Source organism: Macaca thibetana, chromosome 13 (assembly GCF_024542745.1).
Source record: "Macaca thibetana thibetana isolate TM-01 chromosome 13, ASM2454274v1, whole genome shotgun sequence".
Classification (NCBI taxonomy): Eukaryota; Metazoa; Chordata; class Mammalia; order Primates; family Cercopithecidae; genus Macaca; species Macaca thibetana.
Window position 1 is genome coordinate 70,823,046 of NC_065590.1, and position 26,084 is coordinate 70,849,129.

General features: G+C 39.2%; 1 protein-coding gene across 4 annotated transcripts in view; it reads right to left on the bottom strand.

The window, feature by feature from the left end:
* CRIM1 (cysteine rich transmembrane BMP regulator 1) overlaps window positions 1-26,084 on the bottom strand; it is a 196,649-nt gene that overhangs the window by 133,400 nt on the left and 37,165 nt on the right. For 3 of the 4 annotated variants that reach the window (XM_050753298.1, XM_050753302.1, XM_050753301.1), the window contains exon 2: window positions 21,926-22,099. The exons of the other annotated variant lie outside the window; for it this stretch is intronic. In XM_050753298.1, the coding sequence (XP_050609255.1) occupies window positions 21,926-22,099 (174 nt within the window). The remainder of the gene's footprint in view (window positions 1-21,925; window positions 22,100-26,084) is intronic. 4 annotated transcript variants of the gene reach the window in all.

A 26,084-nucleotide genomic window follows, 5' to 3' on the forward strand; every position in this document is an offset into this window, starting at 1 on the left:
TGGTGATCTATAGATGCGATTTCCTATTGAGTGAAGGCTGCTTTACCTGGTTTCTGAAGTTGATTCCTTGGTTTAGTGGCTTTATACCACCTCTGTATTGCACAGAAAAGGGGAACCTGGACATGGCAGAATAAAGAGCTCAAGCAGCTGGGCATGGCGGCTCACTCCTGTAATCCCAGCACTTTGGGAGGCCGAGGTGGGTGGAGTGCCTGAGCCCAGGAGTTCAACACCAGCTCAGGCAACATAGTGAAATGCTCTCTTTACAAAAAATACAAAAATTAGCCAGGCAGGGTGGTGTGCACATGTATTCCCAGCTACTTGGGAAGCTGAGCCTGGGGAGGTAGAGGATGCAGTGAACCACAACTGCACCACTGCACTTCTGCTAGGATGTCAGAGCGAGACCCTGTCTCAAAAAGCAAACAATAAAAAGAGCTCAAACATGAAGAGTGAGAGAGCAAGACTCAGAAGAGTCTGTCGTGTCACCTGGGGCCTTGCACTCCCGCATTGTGCCTTGAATTTCTCCCTCTCTGCTGGCTCCTTCTCTTCTACTTATAAACATGCTCCATTTCTACAATTCAGAAAGTAAACACTCCTCCTTGAGTTCTTACTTTATCTTCAGGCCTGTTCCCTTAGTCCCAACCTTCTTGAAAGCATAGTTAGTGCTCACTTAGGTGCAATGTGCCTGCCACTCAATGCTGCACAGAAGATCGGCGCGCACAACTCTCCACTGCCATCACCGCCTTGGGCTAGGAAGCCCTCCTGCCTTTCTTCTCCATTTACTGAAATCTTGTTCATCCTTCCATGTTCACAAAAATGCCACCATTTCTGATTTGCCTAGTCAGGTTATAACTCCTTTCTCAGTAATCCTGTGTATTTTCCTTGTACCTGTAAATTGTGAAAGTACTCATTTCACTCTACTTTCTATTCTAGTGAGTGGTGTTCATGCCTGTCTCCCCAAGAAAACTGGAAGCCTTTTGAGTTAGGGCCATACCTTATTTATCACTCAAACGCTCACTGCATTTAAACCTTCTTTGGTTCGAGTTTAACTGGCACCAATTTATTCTGGATCTTCGTATTATTGTTTTTAAGATCTCAGAGATGCAGTGGAGATAGGTCTTAAGCTTTGGAGACCCTACAAGGATCCCAAACTCCAAACGCTCAGATAACAGATCCCTGAAATGAAATAGATTAGAGTTTAGAATAAGGAAGAAAGATAAGAGAAAGGTAACAGAAATTGAATATATATAATCTGCTATGATAGTATTTCATATTTCAGGCCCCAAATGCTGCCATGAACCACCTTAGCTTTGTTAAATTGGTAAACAGGTTAGTAAAAAATTGAAGTATCTTAATATTGCCGGAAACAGGCCAATAAACAAAGCTGTTTCAGTGTAAAGGGGAAAATGCAATGGCTGAGAGGAAACAAAGGCGAACAGAAAACAGAAGAGGTATGGTGGAAGAGACAGTAAGGGAAGAGAGAAGAGGGGTGAAAAAAAGGACGTCAGAGAAAGTTACAAAGCATTTAATCACTACAGACACAGGAGCTAAGTGGTCTGGACAAAAGACAAAAGAATAAGGGAAGGACTGCAACATCTGCACCATGCAGAATGACAGACTTCTGAAGAGGACAGAGTCCAACGTGAGTGGCGGGATTCTGGGTGGACGGCGCTGAGTCTGTTATCTCCTGAAACGTGTGAACTGACCTGGATGCTCTTCCCACCTCTTTGCTTCCCCATCCACCACCTCTGACATGCTGAGGAGTAGAATCAGAAACAGAGCCCTGGCAATGGCTTCAGCTGCACAGCTGGTCATGCTCTGAAGCCAGGACAGACTGGGCTCAGGAAAGAGGCTGTTCGACTACAGAACAGATTCTCCCATTAATCAGGAATGCTCATGGGAGGAAGAATCGGAGCCAGTCAGCTACTGGTCTGGATATGGCTAATAATTTCTCTCTTTGGTTTCTGGAGGATCTGTGCCAGGGTTTCTTCCAACTGCACACAGCAAATATGATTTTCCTTCTGTATCTGAAAAACTGGCAGCAAAAATACCGAAAAGAAATGGGACTAGGGCCAAAAGGGTAAGCTTAAATGAAATTAGGCTTAAACTAAAATCAAATGACAGGTCAAAAAATACTAAACCTGTGATGTCTCTTCCTTTCAGAGGACAAATGCAGTGTTGTAGTAAGAGTTATGTCTTATGTCTTGTTTTCTAAATTCTCAATGTGTTTTATACTTATGGATACTTTCTGATAATCTGTTCACAGTATCTTTATTGATTGTTTTCAATCAAGGAACCGGTCATTCTATTCTTAACTCCACATGCTACCTCTCTCCTCACAAGTTTGCAATGGCAATAAAGTTCCTATTCTTTTAGCATATCATAAAAGTTATCTTCTATAATTTAGGTTCCTCAATGGCAATAAAGTCCCATTTTTTTTTAGCAAATCATGAAAGTTACCTTTTATAATTTAGTTCCATACTTTCAATCCATTATTATTATTAATTATCATTATTATTATTTTGACACAAAATCCCACCCTGTCACCCAGACTGGAGTGCAGTGGTGTGGTCTCAGCTCACTGTAACCTCCACCTCCCAGGTTCAAGTGATTCTCCTGCCTCAGTCTCCCGAGTAGCTGGGATTACAGGCACACCCCACCATGCCAAGCTAATTTTTGTATTTTTAGTAGAGACAGGGTTTCACCATGTTGGCCAGGCTGGTCTTGAACTCCTGATCTCAAGTGATCCACCTGCCGTGGCCCCCCAAAGTACTGGGATTACAGGCATGAGCCACTGTGCCCAGCCCCAATCCATTATTTTTTTAAATCATCAGACACTCATTAACTATCCCCTAGATGCCAGGCACCATCTCTGCTTTCAGAGCATATTGGCAGGCACACAGGAAAATAAAATGTGGTATGATAAGCACACAGACACAGACTAAGTATAATAAAGTCCTACCACATGAGTCCTCAGTTAGGGAATGGAGGAAGAATGATTTAAACAGTATGGGTTTCTCCACATGCTCTGGAGTGTGCATGAGGTATGACACTCACGATCTTTCATGTCCCCCAGCTAGCCTTGGTTCCAGTGGGATTCTAGTGTGACAATAATCATGCCTGAAACAGTAGATGCATGTAGTGAAAAACTTACAGAAAGAATCTCTGAACAATTTTAAAGCGAAGCCAAGCAAATTGGGATGTGGGTTTTGTTGACATCCCTGGGGAAGAAACAAAAGCCTTCTCCAAAGGTCAGAGAAACACAGCCTACAGAAGAGACAGAGGATTAGATAAAACAGCAGGAGACAAAGCTGAAGAGCTGGAACCAAGAGCTACCAAGGCGGAATTTTCAGTTTTACTGATGTGTTCCAGGTAGTGAAACATTCTAATGACTTGATTTCCAAAAAGCATCACCATACGAAGAAAAGGACTCAGAATCACTTCCGTCTCCAGTGTACTCTCAGTTTCTCAGCAGGTAATTTTGACTCCCCTTAGTTTTTTCTCAGTCTTACCCATCTTAGGAAATGGTACCAACTGCTTAAGCCAGAACCCTGGGGTCACTCTGAAGTCTACCCCCAACCTCACCCCGAAATCCAACCTATTTGAGCCCTTTTAACTGTATTTCCAAATGCCACAGAGAATCTACTCCCTTCTCTCCAACTCCTCTGCTACCACCCTGGTCCAGCTACATAGCAGTCTCCTGGCTGGGATCTCCTTCAGTGGCCTAAATAATCTCTCTGATTCTACTCTAGCTTCCTGCTATAATCCATTTTCCATATAGCAGCCATAGTTGATCTTAAAAAGGGCATCCTCTCATCTCCATCTGAAGCTTCAAACTCTTCCACGGATTCCCATTATACTTAGAATAAAATCCAAACTCTTTACCATGTTGTCTACCTCTTTACCATGTTGGCTACCATGTAGCCCTTCCCTACCTCTCCAGCTTCCTCTTCTGCCCCTCTCCCCGACACTCACTCAATACACTACAGTCACATCACACCTTTAAGTCCCTCGGGACACAAAACTCTTTCCCCCATACTGGGGTCACTGAACACAGACAAGTTCACTCTGTCTAGAATGTTCTTCCCCGAGCTCTTTGCACAGCCAGCTCCTTCTTACCTTTCAGTCCAACTTAAAACATCAGCTCTTCAGAGAAGAGAAATTCTCTCAAGCTATCCTACCTCAGTCTCAGCACCCTGTAAGTCAACAGCAATCACATAATTTTATTTTTGCCCCTTAAGACTGAAAGCTCGGGGGGACTAGAACCTTATCTGTCTTGTTTGCCCTGAATCTAGCACAGTGTCTGAACAGAGCAGGTGCTCAATAAATATTTGTTGAATGAATGAATAACAGATTAGGGAAAATTAAGTAGGCATTTGCTAAGGGCTGATAACTACCCTATCCAATGTAACTCTACAGAAAAAACATATAAACTTCAGATAAAACAAGCTTTTGTGTGTCATTTAACTTTTAAGGCTACTTTTGAGAGCTGCACTTAATTTTGAGGCTATAAGGATTTGTATATAACAGCACTGCTTCTTAATATTTCCATATCAGAACCAGACAAATGGCCTACAGTCACTGGTAAGATGAGAGCAGAGATGCCAAAGCATGAAGGCCTTCAGCAGTGAGAAAGGCATATGGTACCCAACTGAATTCCCATTAAAAAAGGTACATTAGGGTGTGCTGCTATTATTCAAAGTCTCAGGAAAAGCTCAGAAACCTATTGGATGTAAAGCAGGGAAAACATGAATACATGAAGATGTCTCCAGCTTACTGTTATGATATATATATTTTAATTAACAGAAAATCGGATCTCACTGTTTTATTCTATAAAGTTTAAAAGTGACCCTTTGCTAATGATAAATGACAATATGGTTGACATATGAATAGGGCTGAAATAGAGCACCCCCATCCAAATATATACACTTTACAAGTATATGTAATGAAACCAGGTTCTCTTCTCAGCTATAGAAGAAACACCTTCAGGCAGCTGAAAATTCAGATGAAAATCCAAAAACTATGCACAGATGAAAGAATTGGAACATGGTGACTAAGCCAACGAGCTCAAAATCAGAGATCACTGCATTTTTAGTACACATCTGTCGATATGCACGTGTGTAGGTACCTAATTTTACAGGCAATTTGTATTTGTGTGGGATTCTGTTTGTCTGCTTGTTGGTTCTGGGCTCCCTCTGAAACAACAAGCCATTCAATTAGGCTCTGCTGTGGCGCACAGAGAAGAAACATATTGCTTTTGGCCTCACAACCGTCCTTTCCCACTTGTGTGAAAAGCCTGTGTTGACTGTACTGTGAAAAAAATTAAAGGACAGAAAAGCCCTACTGTTGTAACTATGCCAAAAAAGTATAAAGAAACAAACCCAGATGCTAGAATTTGAGGCATTTCCTCTGCTATGTGACTATGTCCTTTAGCTGAAGGTCAAAGGAACATTAAAGGGCTTAAATATTTCAAAGCGGTTAAGTGTCTGTTTTTCGTGGCCCTATCACTTTATGCATGCAGGTGACATGTATTTCACTGACATTTAACAAGCAGAATTTATTCAGCAGCATTCAAGGAAAATCCTAGTATCGCTTTCAAACATGATTTATTTGTATTTCTAGCGCTTTATATTAATACAGATTGGTTCATTTTCCTGACAGCCTGAGTCCCCCCAAAATGCCAGTAAGTGAATAAAGTCATTCGTAAGCCCATTCCACATTTACTACCTCCTAATCCCTCAATGTGTCTAGGTGCTGTAATTTTATAACCTTTTTCCTGGGGATATTCATTTAGTTTTGATGCTGAAGATAATAGTAACTAATGTGAGATATAATCATTTTACTTCTCTTCTTAGGAAGTACTTCACATAAGATTTAAAAGACCTGAAATGTCTTCTCTGATAATAGGAAACAACAGTACCTCGGCTCATGGGAAATATAACAAAATCAATCATGTTACACTATGTTAAGCAAACATATATCAAATGGGCCACCATTCGTATATCAAATTTAAGATACCAAAGATATATGAATTTAAGATGTATAAAATTGTGTATAATAAAATTTAACACGTAGCAAATGGGCCACTATTTAAAATTCATTTGTTTTAAATAAGTCTGAAAAACTTTGCTATGAGTCATATGGCAAAAATCTTGATAGAAACGTTAATATGATTGAGGAATACACAAATAATACAAATGCATGAAGCATCAAAGTTAGTATGTGATTTAAAAATCCCTCTGAACTGAACAGTGACGGAACTCAGATGTGGCAAATATTTCAATAAAGAGAGCAGTGAAATACAGCCAAGAACTCCCACTGCTGAGCTCTCGATGGCCAAATATGGAGGCTTCTCCAAAACACAATTTCACCTGGGCTGGGCTGGAATGGGTTAAACGCAGAAATCTGGTGACTTAGATTCTATGGTGATCTTTACCTTTGTCCTCAGTATTCCCCCTCCCTCTGCCCCACCATTTGTAGAAAACTGAATCTGCAAGTTAACAGCTATTCCCCTCTTGCTTACCGGAGTTCCTGGTTATTTACTGAGAATGTTTCAAATAATTCTGTTGGGCCTCATCACAGTTACTAGTGGACATACCATCTAATCATGACCCGTAGCAGCTCTGATCTACCTAAAGGGAGACAAGCTTTCTGACTTGTTGCTCTAGAAATGTCAACAAAAGGAAGGCAGTTTTCGACTTTATCTCTCATATTTCCTTTGAACTCGATAGGGTCAGCTTCACTAGTGTGCGGGAAGCAGATAGACAACACAATTTAATTGCAAAGTTGGGTGCGGTTGTTATAGTGATAAGGGAAATCAAAGTGGAAGGAGTTTGAATAATATTTATTTGAAGAGTCATAGCTTATCCTCTATAAGCTATTTACAAAGTGCATAATATTACATCAATTCTTAGAAACGAACCACTGGAATATATCTCACGGGTTAAGAGTCTATAACTAATTTGCACCATTAAGGAAGACCAAAATTCTCAGGAAACTCTTAACCAGAGAATGTAACACTATTATCAGCACTGTCATATTTAATAGCACACAGGTAACTCTACATACACACACACACACACACACACACACAAAGAATAAGATAAAAATAATCACATGGTTGCACTTATTTCCACATATTACCTATATCATCATGGATGTATATGTGCTGCTTATATACATACAGCTATATAAATTCATACATGTGTATGGGACATATTTGTATACAATGTTCTTCTGGCATACAAAGTAGAAAAATACAAGTGACATGCATAATTTTTTTCAGAAAATGCATTATTTCCTATGCATATGAACACAGACTATTTATTATAAATCCATATAGAATGCACTCTCCTGACTAAAGAGGTTTAATTCTTGATATATCAAAAGGACCCCCAAGGGCAACATTATAATAAGACCTGTACTTAGACATGAAGCCAGGCTGAGAGGCATGAAAGAATACATATACAACATTTTTGGGAGTTCCATGTTACAATGAAGTGTTAACACCACACAATAATTGTATTTGAAAAATTCCAGATGAAACAGAAATCAGGTCTCAATCAGAAAGCATTCTGAAGGTCCTACTGTAATCAGCAATCAAAATGCCAAATGGCACCAAGAACATGTAAATGGAATAGTATTTTCTTTTTAGTACCACAGAGATAAATGTCACTTTAGATGTTACATGCAAGATATTATTTAGGCAGTTTAAAACCCTGACTAGTACCCAGATCTGCGTCAGACACAACTGAGAATATGAGAATTTGTCTCATGCCTTAAAAAAGTCAGCAAGCAAGGTCCTCTGAGGTCACAGCAGGACCACCATGGAACAAGTCCCAAGTTCCCTCCTCAATGTGGCTTCAAGGATACTTGCAGAAGCCACTTTAATGAACCCTCCCATGAACTCAAACTGCATCAAAACACTGAAACAAATGTCTTTTCATGTACACTGTTGCAAAAACACACCTCTGATATTTATAAAAAGTCTGTGAGGCAGATTGGACTTTTTTTTTTTGGCCAAAGCAGCAGGAACAGTAAACAATAGTCTTTAATAGCATATAGATACGTAAACAAGATCAGAATGTGTTCTAGGAATCTTTAAAGTGTCCTTCTATTAGAGGATAACCAGTGTTCTCACCTATCTTTCTATTTTCAGAACTTTTCCTCTTAATAACAGAACATGGGAACACATTTTAAAGAGAAAAAAAAATTTACTTTCTAAACTGGGTGAAAGGACAAAAATGAAAACCCTGACAAGGACAAGATACAACAGTGGCTCATTTTACTTATAAACAGTTTTCCTCTATGTCTATAAAACGTGGATTTTATCTGCAGACAAATAAATGGATATATTAAGAAAAAGACAGCAATTTTTTAACATTATTAAATTCCTGTATTGTTCTTTTGTTATTGGAACAGGAAAAGAAAGGCCACTGATAAGGAAAAAGCACTTCATTTGCTTTTCGGGAAATTGAAAAAAAAAATCCCAGTGACAGAGAAAAGAATAATGAAGTGTAGGAAAACTAGGAAGTTGTCAACCAGAAACAAAAAAAAAAACACATCCTCGATTTAGAGGGACATTCCAGCTCCTTAAAAACTCACACAGACATTAATTCATGTCAATTCCTTCCCTCTTCCAACTTTACAGGCACCACTTACTGCTGTCACCTCCTCCTGATGCAGAAAATACTTAGCAAGAGAAACCACGAATCAAAAGCAGGAAGGCACACTATAAGAATATATCCCTATCTTTGCACGTATCATCAACCAATAGGAATCCGTTATTCTTATCTTAGAGCATATGCACCATTAAAAGAATGGTCTCATAGGTTTTGAAACAAATTATTCAAATGCCCCAGAACAGTATGCTTAGTGAAGGTCAATATGAACTAGGGAATAAGTCAGATTATATTATTAGAACGTTTCTTTAAAAAAACTTAAATATTTAATTTTAGTGCTCTTAAATACCTTTCTTGAGAAAGTTATAGATTTCACAAAGAACAAAGAAGTGCCGATTCTAGAAGTAAACGTGTCTACAAATCACAAAGTAGCTTTTAAACTGATTAAAGTTAGCTCTGATTCTTATTTAGCAATGTCTTCCAGAATGTCTACCGGGCATAACACTATTCAGACTGGGTATGGCTGCTCTACCCTCATTATAACTCCTGTGTATCTGATCTCTCCCACTAGACTTCTTAGGGCGAGGTCCTTTCCATATTCATCTCAAATGACCCCATGCAGTGGACCACACCCAGGACCATCCTCCCCAAGTGAGCAGGGCTCAGTCAGGAAGGTGCATCATTGACAGTAGAAATCCTTGCTCCTTCCTTCTGGATTGAATTCAATAAGAATTTCACAATTAGGATTAAAATGTGGGGATGCAGGCAGAAGTAACACTCTGGGGTACAACCAATCAAAAACGGTAAACAATTTAAATTTTTTCCTAGATTATAGTTACTGATAGAAATGAGAGAAAAATGATGCTAGGCTTCTGAGGTGGAAAAAAACTAAAAGAATAGAATAGGAAGGGCATAGACAGAAAAGACAAATTTGGCAACCTTTACAATTTTCATGTCAGGTTAGCTTTAGTAACCTTCAACAAGAACTGGAGGAAAGTAGAGCTTTGCTTTGAGATATATTTTTATGTATGTGGTATGCATTCAGCCCTGCTTCCTCCCATTAGCAAAGATTTTCTTTTCTTTTTCTTTTTTAATTAAAACCCTCTTTATTTAAAGGAGCTTTTTTTTTCTCTGAGTATCTCTTAATCAAGATACTAGTAAATATATAATACTGGCAAGACAGGTGAGTACAAAAAAACACAGTGTCTAATAGAGGTTCCTTACCTATAGTGATAAAATTATAAGAACATTTGAAATGATCACTTTTTGACTGCCTGTGAGTTTATGCTAAAGTGGTTATGCCTCCAAATTCTTTCTTGAACTTCCCTTGCACAGATTGCACAGACTTTTTTTTTTTTTTTTTTTTTTCCATAAGCAGGACATAAACTGTGCAGCTTGGTTGAGTTGTCCACAATCCCAGATCGTGGTCTTGGAATACTAATTACACTAACGAACGAGGTTTTAATTGCCTGACAGCTCCTGCTTATGTAAACCCTCCGGTTGATGGAGACAAGCTTGGGGCTGCAGCTCTGCTCTGCAGGAGGCGGAGAACCCCTGTGGACACAGAAGGGACAGCTCCAGCTCCCCTTAGAGGGAAGGGAGCCCTGCCATGGGGAGTGGTCTTCACGCACAGCAGCCTTTGCCAGCAGCTCAGAAGGCCTCCTGGGCTGGGATTCCAGACCCTTTCTCATGTCAGGAAAAACCTTTGTGGGGGCCAGGGCTTAGCCGGACACAGCTGGGCAAAGCAGCAACTCAGCAGCTCTGTGTTACAGAGCACATGCCGAGCCCTGGGAAAAACAGAGAGGTCACCTACAGCCAAGTCAGAAACCACAGACACGCGCGGGAGTGCTCAGGGCTCCCCAGCAGTGAACATGTCACCCTGCTAAGGTCAGTCATCAGACCAACATTTTTTAAGCATCCAGGGTAGGTAGAGTTTTAGGCGTGGCCCTCGAGAACACCGTTTATCTGGCTCAAAGTGGCAGGTTGTTTTCGTCCTTGTAATATTAACAATAAGTCTCTTTTAAAAACATAGAGTAAGTACATTCTAGTTAATCCTGAAATAAAGCCCAGATGTAGCAACACCTGCTCACCTACAACTTTTGGTGCGCCTTTAACCAACCTGGGATTAGGTATGGGAAGAGGACAGAAAAGTGCTTGAACTAGGCACATCTTTGGACAGAAGAGATGGCTTCAAAGCTCAGAGTTAAGAGTTAAAGCAAAGAAAAAGGTGAAAAAAAATCCATGAATGAGAGGTATAGAAATTATTATGCTGTTTACAGATGACTGTATAGAAAGTATCACTCTAAATGTTAACTGGAAAATTTGTTTTTTGTACCAATCCTTTTTGTAACCTAATGTGTAGGAATAAAAAGGCTCCTTTACACTCACACTCCTGTTGGTAACTAGATATAAAATATTTAATCATGACTTTTTTTTTTTTTTTTTTTTTTGATGGGCAAAGAAATCACAACAACCAGAAGGTCACTGTATGACTTCCAACAGTTAAAATGCAGGTATAATTATTCAATCAACAACTGCTCCTCTCCAACTGGTCTCAAGCCAAGTTCCCTGAGCTTCCTGTTTTTATTTCCCAGATAATTTGAAACTGGTTTCTGCCTTTTGGTAACCCTTTTTATTTTCCTGGTACCAGTTATCAAGACATCAAAACAATGATTTAAAACATGTTTCTAAGGACAATTCTTCCCAAAATTTGTATCTATAACAAAAAAGTTTTAAACATTGATTTAACTGTCAAGTAAGTAAAAGTATACTACTTACAAAAATATGTAACTTTGTCTACACTTTCTTTCCCAATAACATTGCTAGAATTTAAAATGAAACACACATACTTACATTTTAAAGTCACTTTATATATCTATGTTTACAGATATACATACACACGAATATGGGTATGTGCGTGTGCTTATGTATATATGCTCCAAAAAAGAAAAGACAAAGAATATTGTCAATTTGTGTCTTTACAAAGAGACTGGGATAAGATTTAAAGTTGCATAATGGTCTTACTGCCTTATAAACAAGTACCTTTGATGGCACTTGGGAAGCTAAAGGAAAAATCAGCTGGGACCTTGATGATAATGAGATCCCTGACCCACCCGGAAGGTGAGGTTAAATGTGTTTTCCTTTGGTCAAGGGAAGGGAATTCCAGATCCTGTGCTCATGTCAGGAAAAACCTTTGTGGGGGCCAGGACTTAGTTTTTCTAAACTTGATAAGCAGTGTTAACTGGATTCCCCTAAAATAAACTTTTTACACAATTTATATGAGCTAAAGCAACACATTTACAAGCATAGTATCACTTTCAGATGTAACTAGCCTAAGAAAACTAGAATCTATCACAAGTAAGTTTAATGAAGCAGCTGAGTAACTTAAAATTTAGGAATCTGTACACATGAAAATCCTGAAGCAAAGAAGGCATGGTCCTTGCAATACAGAATGCTTGGTTTCAGGATAAATAAGAATCAGAGTTTGAGAGGTTTCCTTTGTTTTTTTTGGGGGGGTCAAATATTAGCACAGTTATACTAATAAGACTTATCAAGTTTAAAACACTAAGTCCTGGCCCCCACAAAGGCTCTTCCTGACATGAGCAAAGGATCTGGAATTCCCTTCCCTTGACCAAAGGAAAACACATTTAACCTCACCTTCCGGGTGGGTCAGGGACCTCATTATCATCAAGGTCCCAGCTGATTTTTCCTTTAGCTTCCCAAGTGCCATCTAAGGTCACATATTCTACTATCAATGAGTATATTAACATCAGTTTGGAAAGGCCAACAGCTTACCCCAAAATCCTTTCCCTTAAACTTCATAAACCTTATAAAATGTACACAACCCACCCATTTCCATCCTCCCTCCAATGGAACAGTTACAGTGGTGATCATTTGTAACAACTGTCTTATTAGTTTAACTCTGCTATATAACAGTCTTAGAGTAAACAGCAATTATATTTTTGGAGAACATATAATTTAATTTTTAGTGTATCTGATTCTGTGAATTAATGACTATTTCTACTACAGTCAATAACATATTAGGAAAGATTTTGAAATAATGGCATTTAATGCCATATAGGAGATCAATTTAATTGCCAAAAAAAATCCATAGACATAAAGTTTTAGATATATTTGTAAAGTTTAGCAAAGACCAAATGGGTAAACCTATGTAAAGGATCAACTCTATTAAAAGCAAATGATTTTTCCGGCATCTGAGTCCCAGGATTTGTTTTGTCTCTTATCATGTGGTCCTGTATAATATGAAATATTTCATTTTTAACATTTACTTGAGAAAAAAAATTTAACTGCATAATGAAACCATTACCATTACCATTACCATTTGAAGCAAAGCAATGTATAAGATACGCTTTTCTAAAAAACAATGAAAGTAGTAATGGAAATCAAAATTAGGTCCAGGGACTACTTGAAGATAGGATGTTCTCTGAAACCAGTACAACAAATCCATTTCTCTGTGCAGCGAAGCCGATTCACATAAACATTCTGTAACTTTTCTACTCAAACTGTGGTGAAAATAGGCAGTAACAGCTTCTCCTGGGGCTTGCTGGAAATGCAGATTTCCCTAGCCCTAGTCTCGTCCTAGTTAAGCAAGCTCTCTGTGTAACCATCAAGCTCTCACAAGTTTGAGAAACGTAGGAGACACCCCCAGTGCATGATGCCCAGGCTTCACATGGACCTTCAGCTGCGTATGGGAATGTGGGTAGGGGCAGAGCTGGGAGCCTCTATCTTCCCTGTACTTATGCAATGACAGCAGGTTTCTTGCTACAGCTGAAAAGTGTCTCCATGAAGTGGTTCTAGTGGCAGGAACGTTAAGAGGAAATTCTGGTGCACTATCTCAAAGGCAGCATGAATGCTAATACTCCCAGCTCCACCAGATCACATTCACTTGTGTGTTTTGTGTGAGCATTTTACCCCACGCACATTAAAAAAAAACCAAAATGCTTTTGAGAAAAAAAGTTACATAAATAAAAATATGGTATAGTATTTCTTTCTAAATACTAAAGATTTGTTTACTGACAAACATTACAGATGACATAAGATTTACAACATTTTATTAGGCCACACACAGCACAGGGTTGTACTATAGCCTCTAGACCAAGGACAAGGTAACAATCGAGAAAAAAATTTAGCACGTACACTTGACTTGTGTAAAGAAAAAAAATGCGAAATAAGTGAAATGTAAAAAACTAAAAATGGAATAAGGAACTCATGATATTACCATTTCCTTAGGTAGCACTGAAATAGTAAATTTAGAGTACAGTATAATTAAGTTAATGATCTGAGGCAACTGTTATTCAGGCTTTGAAAAACGAAAAGAAAAAAGACTATAAAACAGAAGTCTTTGTGTAAAAATTAGTTTCATTTCAGAGAACATAGCCATACTATATAAAATCAAAATATAAAAACAAAAAAACAAAGCAAGCTCCCATAGTGTATCGAAAATGCATTGTAATTTAGGTCCTTAGAAAATAGTCCTCAGGTAAAAGCAAAGTCAATTTGCACTGGTGAATGTGAGGAGTAGTGGCACATGGCATGTGCTCAATACATTCTTTTTGAATGAATACATGAATAAATGCATGAATGAATCAACAATTAAAGCAGCTCTAAAACGAAAGCGGTAGCCTCAGAAGGTACTTGTAGAGAACGCTGAGTACCTTCTGGACTGAAAGCATCTATGACTATAATCTTGTTTCTTGACCTCTCTATCCAATTACTTAATCATTTCAGTGCTTCTACTCTGAACTAGCTCTAATCCCAGGTGTGGATCTGACCAGCTCTACTACAGTCAAATACTTTTAAAGGCTTTTTTGAACAAGGGAGTACAAATTAGTCAACCAATCAATGAACAATTAATTAAAATAATATATTCCATTTTATACATCTGAATATCATGGGCGCTGGCAATTGTGTTTTAGACTTTCACTTGGCTAACAGTAGTAGCAGTCCTCAGAGGAGTCACTTCCTGCACCAGCTTCACTGCACAGGGTCCTTTTATCTCACTCTTGGTGTGTTAACACTGCCAGTCACTTTTTTCCTCCATTATGCATATTACTGTCACATTAATCTTCCTAAAAAAGGTCATACTCCTCACATCATTACTCAAAAGTCATTAGACACCACAATCTCCCTCGGAGGGTGACTCATAAATCCTTATCTCAAGCTCAGATCTCTCCCTGAGTTCCAGACCTGTAACCCTTATCCTCCCCTTTATTCTCCATAGATACCTTAAATATAACCAAACAAATCGAGTATCTACCTCATGCAACCTCCCACAAAGCTGCTCTCCTTGTATTTCACATTCTACTAAATGACACCACAATATATCCTGATCATCATCTTCCCAAAATCTATCCTGACCACCTCCTCTCCAGCATTCATCTTGATAATCATCCTCCCCAAATCTGGAAGTCTTCCCTTTCTTCATCCCCTAAAGTCAATCAGCCACTGAAGCCCACTGACTCCGCCTCCTTAATATCTTCCTATCTGTACCTCTCTGTCTGTCCTCTCTTTTCTATCCAAGGCTGCTCTTAAACTCTCCTTCCCTTCTGTTGAGCCAATCAACAAATTTCTCAGAGTTGGACTCAATTCCTAGTTCCTCCACAAAACCTTCCTTGATTTATCCATCTTATGAATGCGGCACAGTTCTTATTTGTCCACTCAATATAAAACAATGATGTACAGTATCACATGCCAATTTTTGATTGTTCATTTTTTTCTCTATATATTTAGAGAAAATAATTCGCAACAGCCAAAAAGGATAAATCATTCGACATTCTCCAAACGTTTTCAGCTAAAACAAAGGAGAATTATCTAAAGCCCTAAGTATCTTCCTCCTTTTGCAAAATGTTCATTGTGCAAGCAGGACTAGGTTCCACATATTCTACACCAATCTAACTAATGTGATGTGTGATGCAGCAATTATGAAAACACATTTTAAGGATAACACAGACACCCCTTCAGCCAGTTTCTGCTTGGTGATAAATCACTGCAAAGTAGGTTATTTTTACTTTTCTATACAAACTCCCAATGAGGTTATACCTTTTTGTGGAGAGATCCGACTTTTCTCATGGATACCTCTTTGTAATTATACACCATAGAGTATGTACGTATGAATTCTACTTAATGAGTTACTGAATTACATTTAAAAATTCCTTGTGACTAATAGCTCTATGTGGATGTCAAATATAATTTGCCCAAAACAAAAACTCTTGAGTCCTTCCTAAATCTGCTCCTCCCTCTAGTAAAGGGCACTACAATTTGCTTCAACTCCACATCTAAGAGTACTCTTTGATTTCTCTTTCCCTCAACATCCGTATCAACAACTTCTGCTAATTCTATTTCCAATGATACCTCGAATCCACCTATTTCTCTTCATCTCTAACTCTCAGGTATGAGTCCCCATTCTCTCTTACATGAACTACTAAAAGAACCCCTACCAGCCAGCTCTGTTTACACTCTTGCATCTCCCTACCCCAACCAGTCTCCTTTTCCACCATATTCATCTTTTAAAAGACAAATCATGTCAAACCTTTGCTCACAGTCCTTTAACGGCTTTCCTGTGTACTCATCACAAAATCCACACACCTCATCATCATCTACAAGGGCTCAGTTGGTCTGGCCTTCCCTTCCTCCCTCCCTCCATTCTGGTCACACTGTTTCTTCTTGCTAGTCCTTCAACACACCAAGCTTGTTCTCTCCTTAGAGCTTTTGCAGTTGCTGTTCCATCCATATGGAATTCTCTCTCCTCAGGTCATTATAAGGCAAACTCATTTGGGCACTGAGATATCAGTTTGAACTGCCCTTCCTTCATAGAATATGCCCCCGACACTCCTGAATAAAGGAATTTTCTAAGTAATTCTCTATCACAGCATACTGGTTATTGTTTTCCAAAGCTTTTATCATACCATATGCTATTTTCTTGTTTATTTATGTATTTATCGCCTGTGTGACCATCAGGTTCTCTCAAGTTTGAGAAACCTAGGAGACACCCTTAGTGCATGACTCCCAGGGTCTCCATGCACCTTCAGCCCCGTATAAAAATGTGGGTGGGCACAGAGCTGGGAGCCTCTGTCTTCCCTGTACTTAGGGGATGGCAGCAGGTTTCTTGCTACAGCTGAAAGTGTCTCCACGCTACAGTTCCGGTGGCAGGACTTCAGTCAAAGTCCCCCTTTGGAATTAAGCTCCATGAGAGCTGTATCCTCAGCAACTGCAACAGTGCCGCGTATGTATCTGGCATTTCATAAATACTTGCTGGATGAAATGAACACATGAATGATTTCCAGTGTTTTTATATTCTTAACCGAATGTGGCATGGTTTCATATTTCTGATTAGTTCTTGAATTATGATCACTGAATTACAATAATTTTTTTAAAAGCTATGTGCCCAACTTGGAATTACAGGCAAACTTAAAAGTTCAACTTATTCACTGCATCATGGAAACCCTTGGTATTGACATTACTTATGATCACTGAGCCCAGAGAGACCCCTAGAACACCCTTGTGGCAGCTGTAGAGGCTGGCACTATAGAGGCTGGCATTGCTTTTACTACTGTATCAAACTGATGTGCCCATGGTGCACTAATTTCACTTTTGTGGTGCTCAGTCTAACATATACCAAATCACTGATTAATAGGTAGCAAGGCACAGAAGTATAAACTTTGTTAAGATCAAGGTGGGATGACTTGAGGGTCATTCCCTTTATCAGACTTCTTCCTTAGAAAATACAGATCACTCTGACAAACTCTTCTGCACAAAGCCATGGCTGACTGTTACCCAGCATCCTATTTCCTTTATATTTTTGACAAACTGATTTTATGGCGATATGTTCCAAGTATTTTAGAAAACTGAGTAAAATCCAGGACCAACTCCTTTTAAACAAATGTAAGTAATACACAGGAACTTTTTCAATGCCCAGAAATTTCCAGTATTCTCCATAAGTCTGTAATACTGAAATGCCCTGCAATAACTTCCACACGTTTTTAAAAATGTTATAGCAACATTTCAAATTCATTTTCAGCATAACCACCAAAAACACAGAAATGGAGATCCATGTTTTCTCATTATGCTCTGCCAAGAATACAATTCTTCTTGCCCTATGCCCACCACTGCACACCTTAATACTATAAACTACTCAAAGAATAGTCCCTAAAATGAGGCTTTAACTAGACCATTCACCTTCCTGTAAGGGATTCGGGAGCAAGTCTAAATTCGCCAGGTCATCCATCATCATTGCATCTTACCCCTTCTTGGCTTTGCAAAATCACCCATGCCCTGCACAAGCCTCCCTCCCAAATCCCATTCTATGCCTTCTAGAGCTTATCAACAAAATCCTTTCTGCCCTTATTCTTCCCTCTGGACGTTCCCTTCACCTTCTTGCGTAAACTGAAACCTAGGTAGTATCTGACTACTCTTTTTCCCTTGAAGTCTTCTTAAATGGGAATGGCTTTATCTCCCACATTCCATAAATCCTGGCAGGGGCATAGGTATCCTCTTTGTTCTCACTGCTACTTTCAGATCATTCTTCCTTTTCCCCTTTAAAAAATAAAACTTTGTCCACTTGAAGCATACGCAATTAGACATCACCAGCCACAAAGAGGTGTGGCATTTACCTGCAAAACTTCTGGCTCCATGTCTCTTCCCTGCTACTATTCCTTGGCATCTTCATCATTGGTAGAGGCACTTCATCCTGACTCACCTATCTGACCTCCCAGCCCTAGTGATGTTCTTCACCCCTCTTCAATCAACTACATCATCCATGGTAACTTCTAACCCTCATTACAACCAATAATAACTTTGTCTTCAAGTATTCATTTCTACTTACTTCCTTAGCTATCTCACTCCAGTAATTCTTCAATCCCACTAGAACCTCCCCTCTACTCTCCATATTACTGACTCCCTGATTATGTCTCCTTCTCAGTGTAGGTTACATGGTCAATCACTACAAAGCTCTCTTATATAATTCTCAATCCCCATGACTCCCTCTCTCTCTTTCTATCAGAATGGTCAGGAAAATACCCAACCTGCAACCTCTCTTACCTACACTGCACACCTACATCAGAACTAGAGAAAATCACACAACTGTGCTGGCTGGCCTCTCTTCAAAGGCATAACCACTAACCTCAAATAAGCTGTCAGTACCAGTAGGTGACCCTACTACATTTCCCTAGTTAATTCATTTGTCCTTTCCTTTAAAGATATGTTTACATTTTCCTCTTTCTCTTTGATTTTCCACACTCTTTCTTCCATCTCAATGTCAGATGATGACCTTGTTTTATACTCCCCTGAGAAACAGAAACAATTTTGTTCTCCTTATTCCTCAAAGTTTTTGCTCCTGCAATCGCCCTTCTTACATTATTGGCTTTTCCTTCTTACTAGATCGTTGTGGTCATCATCCAAACATGCTGTAGTATCTCCTGTATTTTCTTAAGCTCTTCTTGACCCTACATTCCCCTAAAACAATTACCCCTATTTTCATTACCATTTTATTACGAGACTCCTCAAGTCTTCCTACGTCTATAACTTGCACTATCATTCTACTATTTCAGGTTAGAAACCCTAGAATCATCTTTGTGTAATTTTCATCCTTCCCTTTCCTGCTAGCAGACACCGTAGGTTCTTCCATCAAAATGGTGCATATATCCATCTCTTCTTTGCTGTTTTCCTGCTGCCACTCTAGTCCAGTTTCTTGTGGTAACACATCTAAACAGCTAAAAAGCTCTCCAATGAGCCTCCTGACTGCCATTATTTCCCTCTGCTAATTCATTTTGCATTCCACCACAACCAAAGTCTGCCTGATGTTGACTTCACCATCTTCTTTCTGATTCTGTCTGTTCATAAACCCACAATAATCTCTGATTGCTCATATTACCTGGCTTAAGCTTGTTGCACAATGTTTAAGACATTTCATAATCTGGTCCTATCCTGCCTCGAACCTTTATTTCCTATTGTCCACCAACATAAAACTGTGCTCTTTCAGACCAGTTTCCCTAGTGTGTTCCATGTAAGTCATGCAGATTCCCACTTCCACATTTTCTTCTTTTGTCCATGTTGACCTCACTCCTGAAATCCATCATTATCACTATTCTAAATTGTTTAGACTGTACCCTCCATGATACCTTATCACGCAATTCAAAATCATACTTTCTTGGCACTGAGGTCCTATAGCATTCCAAGTCTCTGTCACTATTAATGACGTGGATATTTATTAAGTATGATTTTATCACTAATTCTTTCATATACAATATATACCTGAATATAAGTACACTTTTTCCTTCAAAATTCCTTCTCAGAAAAAGGAAATCCCCTAATCCTGATTTCTCACAAGATCTCTCATACTGCCTGGTGCTTTATTTTGAATAACAAAGCACTGTTTGTAGAAGATACATTAACCTTAAATGACCTCAACTAATTCCACATTTGGATTACACAGAAGCCATCTGAAATAATAAGTTGGAAAATAACAGGTAAAGAAATTCAATCAGATACAGTAATTATTCCTGTGGGAATGATCTCAGAATTGGAAATGCTGGATCTCACAAACACCCTTTTTAGAATCACTTTAAAAATCAACCAAGTTAATCTCCACATTGCAAAGATCATAAATACATGCCTAACTAATTGCAAATGCAAACTGTCCTAATTTTATGTGAAGAGATATTGGGTTTTGGGACAAAACTTCCTGTGATAGCATCATCCTTAGATTCAAAATCTGCTGCATCTCAAACAACTTAGGTGGCAGTGAAGAGGGCATGTTCAGGAGCAGGGCATTAAATGACCTGGAAGGGGGCCTGAGTAGAGATAATGATAGCAATGGTGAGGCATTCACCATTCAGGACAGTTTCCTGAAAATGTAAGAATGGCAAAAAGTAATAATTCTAAATTGCTGTATGACTTTACATGAGTTTAAATGTGTATGCACAGTTAAATTATTAACTATGTAAACAGACATGTGATCACATCATCTATATCCCTAAATGTTTACATACTGAAGTTGGCAAAATACTCTTTTATGGCAGGCAATGGGTGTGGGGAGCAAAGGGCAACTGAACAACAAAAATGAGTTAGGTAACCAATGGTATTGTTTAAGTCATGAAGTGACAGGAAAAATACTTGGTGTGGTTAGTACTAGCACTGATACTTATCAAATGCGTGGAAGCTCAGTTTCCCAATGTTCAAGTTCAAGGACTGGACTAAATGTTCTCTAGGATCCTCTGCAATTCGCAAATGTTATTTCTATTGTTTTCTACTCTATTCTTTTCTAATGACTCAGGAGCACTGGTAAATACAAAGAGAAATGTTATTTTGTAGGCTACTGCAAATTTCTTCTTCCTTACCATTTAATATAACTTGGAAACTAAGTACATTTCCAAAACTTCAGTCCTGCTTTGCTGACCTTATAAGCTTGATTTTTGGACTTTAAGAATCCTTGGTATTAGATTACCAACCATTCCATCTTACAATGACATCATTTTAGAGATAAGAGGTATATTTAAGAATGTCTCTTTCAGCATCTTTTTCCCTCAAGAAGAAACCAGGGGCTACGAGAGTTTAATGCTGCTCAGCAGCAGAACTGAGACCCAAACCCAGGCTTTACTCCTTCTGAATTCTGGCTATGAGCCATGACACCAAGCTCTGGGTACTCCACAGGAGATTACTGTGGTGATGAGTCATATTTTCAATTTCTTGAAGTGTTTTCTCAGTTGTATGTATGAATATACAAAAGTTATGGGCTATATCAGTATAATTTTCTTGTTACTTGAATGCAATTTCTGACTTTTCTCCAGAGGTGAAGTGCCTAATGATCCCTCCACGCCCTATGTGATTCCTGCCCTCCAGTAAAACCAACCTAAGCCTTCAATCATCACTGTATAACTCTCCCATTTCTGCTAAAGAGATAACTCTTTCATGCCAGATGAGCCGCATTTCTAATTAGCAGACTCTCCTCATGGAGCACCATCCTACGGTAAATCAAACGGAATGGACCTGGAGACAACAGATGCTGATCTCAAGCACACTGCTTGTGAAATCATCCATTATGCACAGGTGGCCTAGGAGGGCTGACACAGAGGGCCCCGCTCACACCACTACAGCACCGCCATTCCACAGCGTCTTGGAAACACACACATGACATCAGCACCTGGTAAACTTCATGCATCTTAGTTGGGATTATACAAACTACCACTCTCTGTAAACTTCTCTTTGCCTTTTCAAGCTCAAATAGTATTACCACTCAGAGTTACATAATGGTAAGGCTTACGACTGGATGGTTAACAAAAATTAATGCTTACCTTCAATTCTCTTTAAAGCTGAAAGGCACATATCCTGACTTGGAAATTCAAAGGGATTGCTGCAGGTTCGAATGGTGTTACATTCACATTTCCCATTGATTATATTGCAGCCAGCAATAAGGTTTTCATTGCATGGTTTAAAACCAAGCAGTTGGTCATCAGTCCAGTTCTCATCTGTAAAACAATTAACAACCAGATAATGTGTGTTTGCAGCTTCATTCAAAGGCCTGTTTGAGGGCAAAAATGCACTGGGATGTCAAGATTAACATTCAATTTTGACAAATCAATTTGTGAAAGGCAGTCTGGCTGAAACTTTACAAATGAATGAAACCCAATCTCTTCATAATAACTGAGAAAACTGAAATAATAGCCATACATGTAGGCATTAAATAGCTATATGCACAAAGGTTTGAAACAAAAACCCACTACTTCTCTTATGTGTTATTACAACAACAATTCAGATGCCTTTAAAAATGTTTAATATCAAATAAAGATTCCTGGGTTTTTTCATGTTCAATACAATTACAAGAGTCACATTTGTCAATCTACAAAATTATTTTTTAAAAAGTTCTGTTTTGGCCAGGCACAGTGGCTCATGCCCGTAATCCCAACATTTTCAGAGACCAAGGCAGGGGGATTACTTGAGCCCAGGAGTTCATGACCAGCCTGGGCAACACAGTGAGATCCAGTCTCTACAAAAATAAAAAAAACCTAGCTAGGCATGGTGGTGCATGCCTGTGGTCCCAGCACTCAGGAGTTTGAGGTGGGAGGATCACTTGCCCAGGAGGTTGATCACCCCACTGCATTCCAGCCAGGGAAACTGAGTGAGACTCTCTTTAAAAAGCTAATTTTTTACTCTATTGGTAGGGACTGACTTTAGATTTAAAACAGCTCTTCAACTTACTACATTAAGGCAGCTAATAATCAACAACAAAAATCAGACACCACCAAAAGAGTCACAGTGGAGGGGATCTCCTCTAATGCATTTGGGGACAGACTGGTAGTATCCATCACTACCAACCCAAAGTCAGAAACGACAACAAAACTAAAGGCCTGCAGCTCAGTGACAGGCTGAGGTAACTGAATACTGAGGCTGAGACCAAATCAGGTTCTGATCAGGGAATGGAGCAGACCACAACAAATAAAGTACATTTTAAAATCAGCTATCTTTTGGCTCAGCTCCAAAAAAATGCAATGAATATGACAGAATCATATGCAGGCTCAATTCTTAATATTCCTCATAGTTGAAACATCTCATAGGAAATTAGACTATCTATGAATCCTTGGGCCATTACATGGGTTTTTCCCACACTTAACATTATCTTTAACAGATACTTTACCCACCTGAAATGGGTACTGCCTGTTGCATAGTAAACATGTTTCTGATAAGCATATCTGAAGAGAATTTTTTAAAGTACTTGAATTTAAGAAACCTTAAACCTCTTGCTCAAACTAAGGCAGGTATAAATGCCATCTTAAGAATCTGTTTTTGGCTGGGAGTGGTGGCTCATGCCTGTAATCCCAGCATTTTGGGAAGCCGAGGCGGGCAGATCACCTGAGAACAGCCTGGCCAACATGATGAAACCCCATCTCCATTAAAAATACAAAAATTAGCTGGATGTGGTGGTGCGCGCCTGTGGTCCCTGCTACTCAGGAGGCTGAAGCAGGAGAATTGTTTGAAACAGAGAAGCGGAGGTTGTAGCGAGCCAAGATCGCGCCACTGCACTCCAACCTGGGCAACGAAGTGAAATTCCGTCTCAAAAAAAAAAAAAAAAAAAAAAAAAAGCACAAACGAATGACTCTGATTTTTATAGGGTTAGCTTTTATTGCTGGCATCACTGCTCAGCGCATAAGTGAGACAAAAGTCTGCTCTCCCGGACTGAAATAAATAATTTTCTCATCAAGCGGTCTTTACAAGAATGTCATTTACTACATAAAGAGCTTCAGGGCAGTCCTTTGAAAAGGGAGAATAGAAAATCTCTTGTGTTTTGATTTCAGGAGATCAGGCTCACTTATTTGATCAAAGCCTCAGCTTTTAGTAAAATGATTATCTTTCGGATTTGAAGTTTATACCGACACACAATTTATGTTTTAAAATTTGTTCTCCTATTTAGCCTATATTTGGTCCTAGAGAGAGAGAGAGAGACAGAGAGACAGACAGAGAGAGAGGAGGGGAGAGAGAGAGAAGCAATACACACACACATATAACATATACACACAAAGGTACATTCCTATCTTCAAGTCAACAATGAAATTACTAAAGTACTCTGAAAGGAAAATCAGAAAAAGAATACCATATGGAAAAAATTCAACATAGAAAAGAAGGTGATATTTGTCTTCAGTTATAATAAAATGTGCGTCCAAGTGATTTCTTATCTGTTTAACTGTTAACATGCTAGTAGTACTAGCATTTTACTATAGTTGTCAGATTTGCCATGGAGGAATTTTTGTAACTACATATGCAAATTTATAACTGAAAGACAGTTTAGCCCTAGGAATTAAAAGAACTTGTAAGAAATTCCAGTAACATTTGAGCTACTGAAAAACTCTGTGTATCTGTCCTCCTTTCCTTCATAGTTTTAAGAGGAAACCTTTATTACTGTTCTTATAAATACGTGCAGTTACTGAGTTGATTCTACTGCAGAATTTTTTCCACAATAAACATCCCTTCCCACCATTCTAATTGGAACTCCCTGAAGACACCACTCTCCTGAACTACCACAATGTCTTCTAACCTGGCTCCCTGCCACTATTCTCTTGTCACTCCACCTCACTCCCCACAATGTCCCCAGATCCATCTTCCTCAAAAAACAAACCTGGCCAGTAATTATCTCTTGGCAACAAGAAAATGTCCCAGCTTCTTACTGTAGAATATCAGCTTCTTCATGGCATGGCTTGTAGCTACTTCTGCAGACTCGTCTTTCACCAGTCCCTCTCACATCCTAATGCTCTAGGCACACTGAGGCTCTCACCACAAACCTGCAGGAACTGCTCCCGTGCTTTACTCGGGAGTGTCGTCCACCTGGAATACCTCCTTCCCTTCTTCCTCTGATATCTCCTGCTCATCCTTCAAAACCTAGCTCAGATGTTACCTCTTTCGAGAAGCCTTCTCCACCTGCCCCAGGAGAAGAAGGTGCTCCATCCTCCATGCTCCCACAAACATCTGCACAGACCTGTTGGCCCCTACCATAGTGGTTTTATGTAAGCCATAATTCCCCAGCAAAGAAGCCTCACGTATGTATATACATACACGTATGTATATACATACACCTATGTATATACATACACCTATGTATATACATACACCTATGTATATACATACACCTATGTATATACATACACCTATGTATATACATACACGTATGTATATACATGTATTATACATATGTGTGTATATACACAGACACATACATGTCACTGGTATGGTCAATGCAGTTGTATCTTTAACAAAAAAGTGCCTAATTAAAAAATGATTAAAAATAGATATATACACACACACACATATACACAAAACATCACAAGGAAAACTATGCTTCAAGATATAATAAAGAACCTGTTTAAACAACACAAATCCTGTTTTAAAAGCTTACTATTACAGCACTGTATGAGGCACACATTTCAAAGAAATGCTTGGAATACTGGGTGCATTTCTCAGTAGGCATCACCTATCATTACTCTCCTCCTCCACCGTTCAGCTCTAAGACTTCAACCTCTTCTTACCTGGCTGGCATCAACAGTCCTTCCATGCAGCCCATCTCACAGCCAACTGGTTTTCACTGCCAGATGCTTTTCTCTGCCACCCCACAGGAAGACCATTTCCCCCAAATCTGGAATCAGAACTAAAAGGCCTCTGATGAGGCCACTGCCCCCTCGCTGTTTTCTGCTGCTTTCTCAGCAGAAGTTTCCAGGCAGCAGCAGCAGACTCACCTGAAGATGCTCAGGTGAAGGTGACCATCCCCCTCAGAAACACTGCTGCCACTATGTCCAGACAGGAAGCATCTCTGACTCTACAGCTAACAACATCTGAGACACTTTTATTTTCTTTTTTTGAGAGTAAACTCCTTCAACTTTCTGCCTGTTCCTAATCAATACTTTGTTTTTCTTCGTGGGAAACAGTTTCCTTAGCAACCACTGCTTCATAGGATCAAGTACAACATGC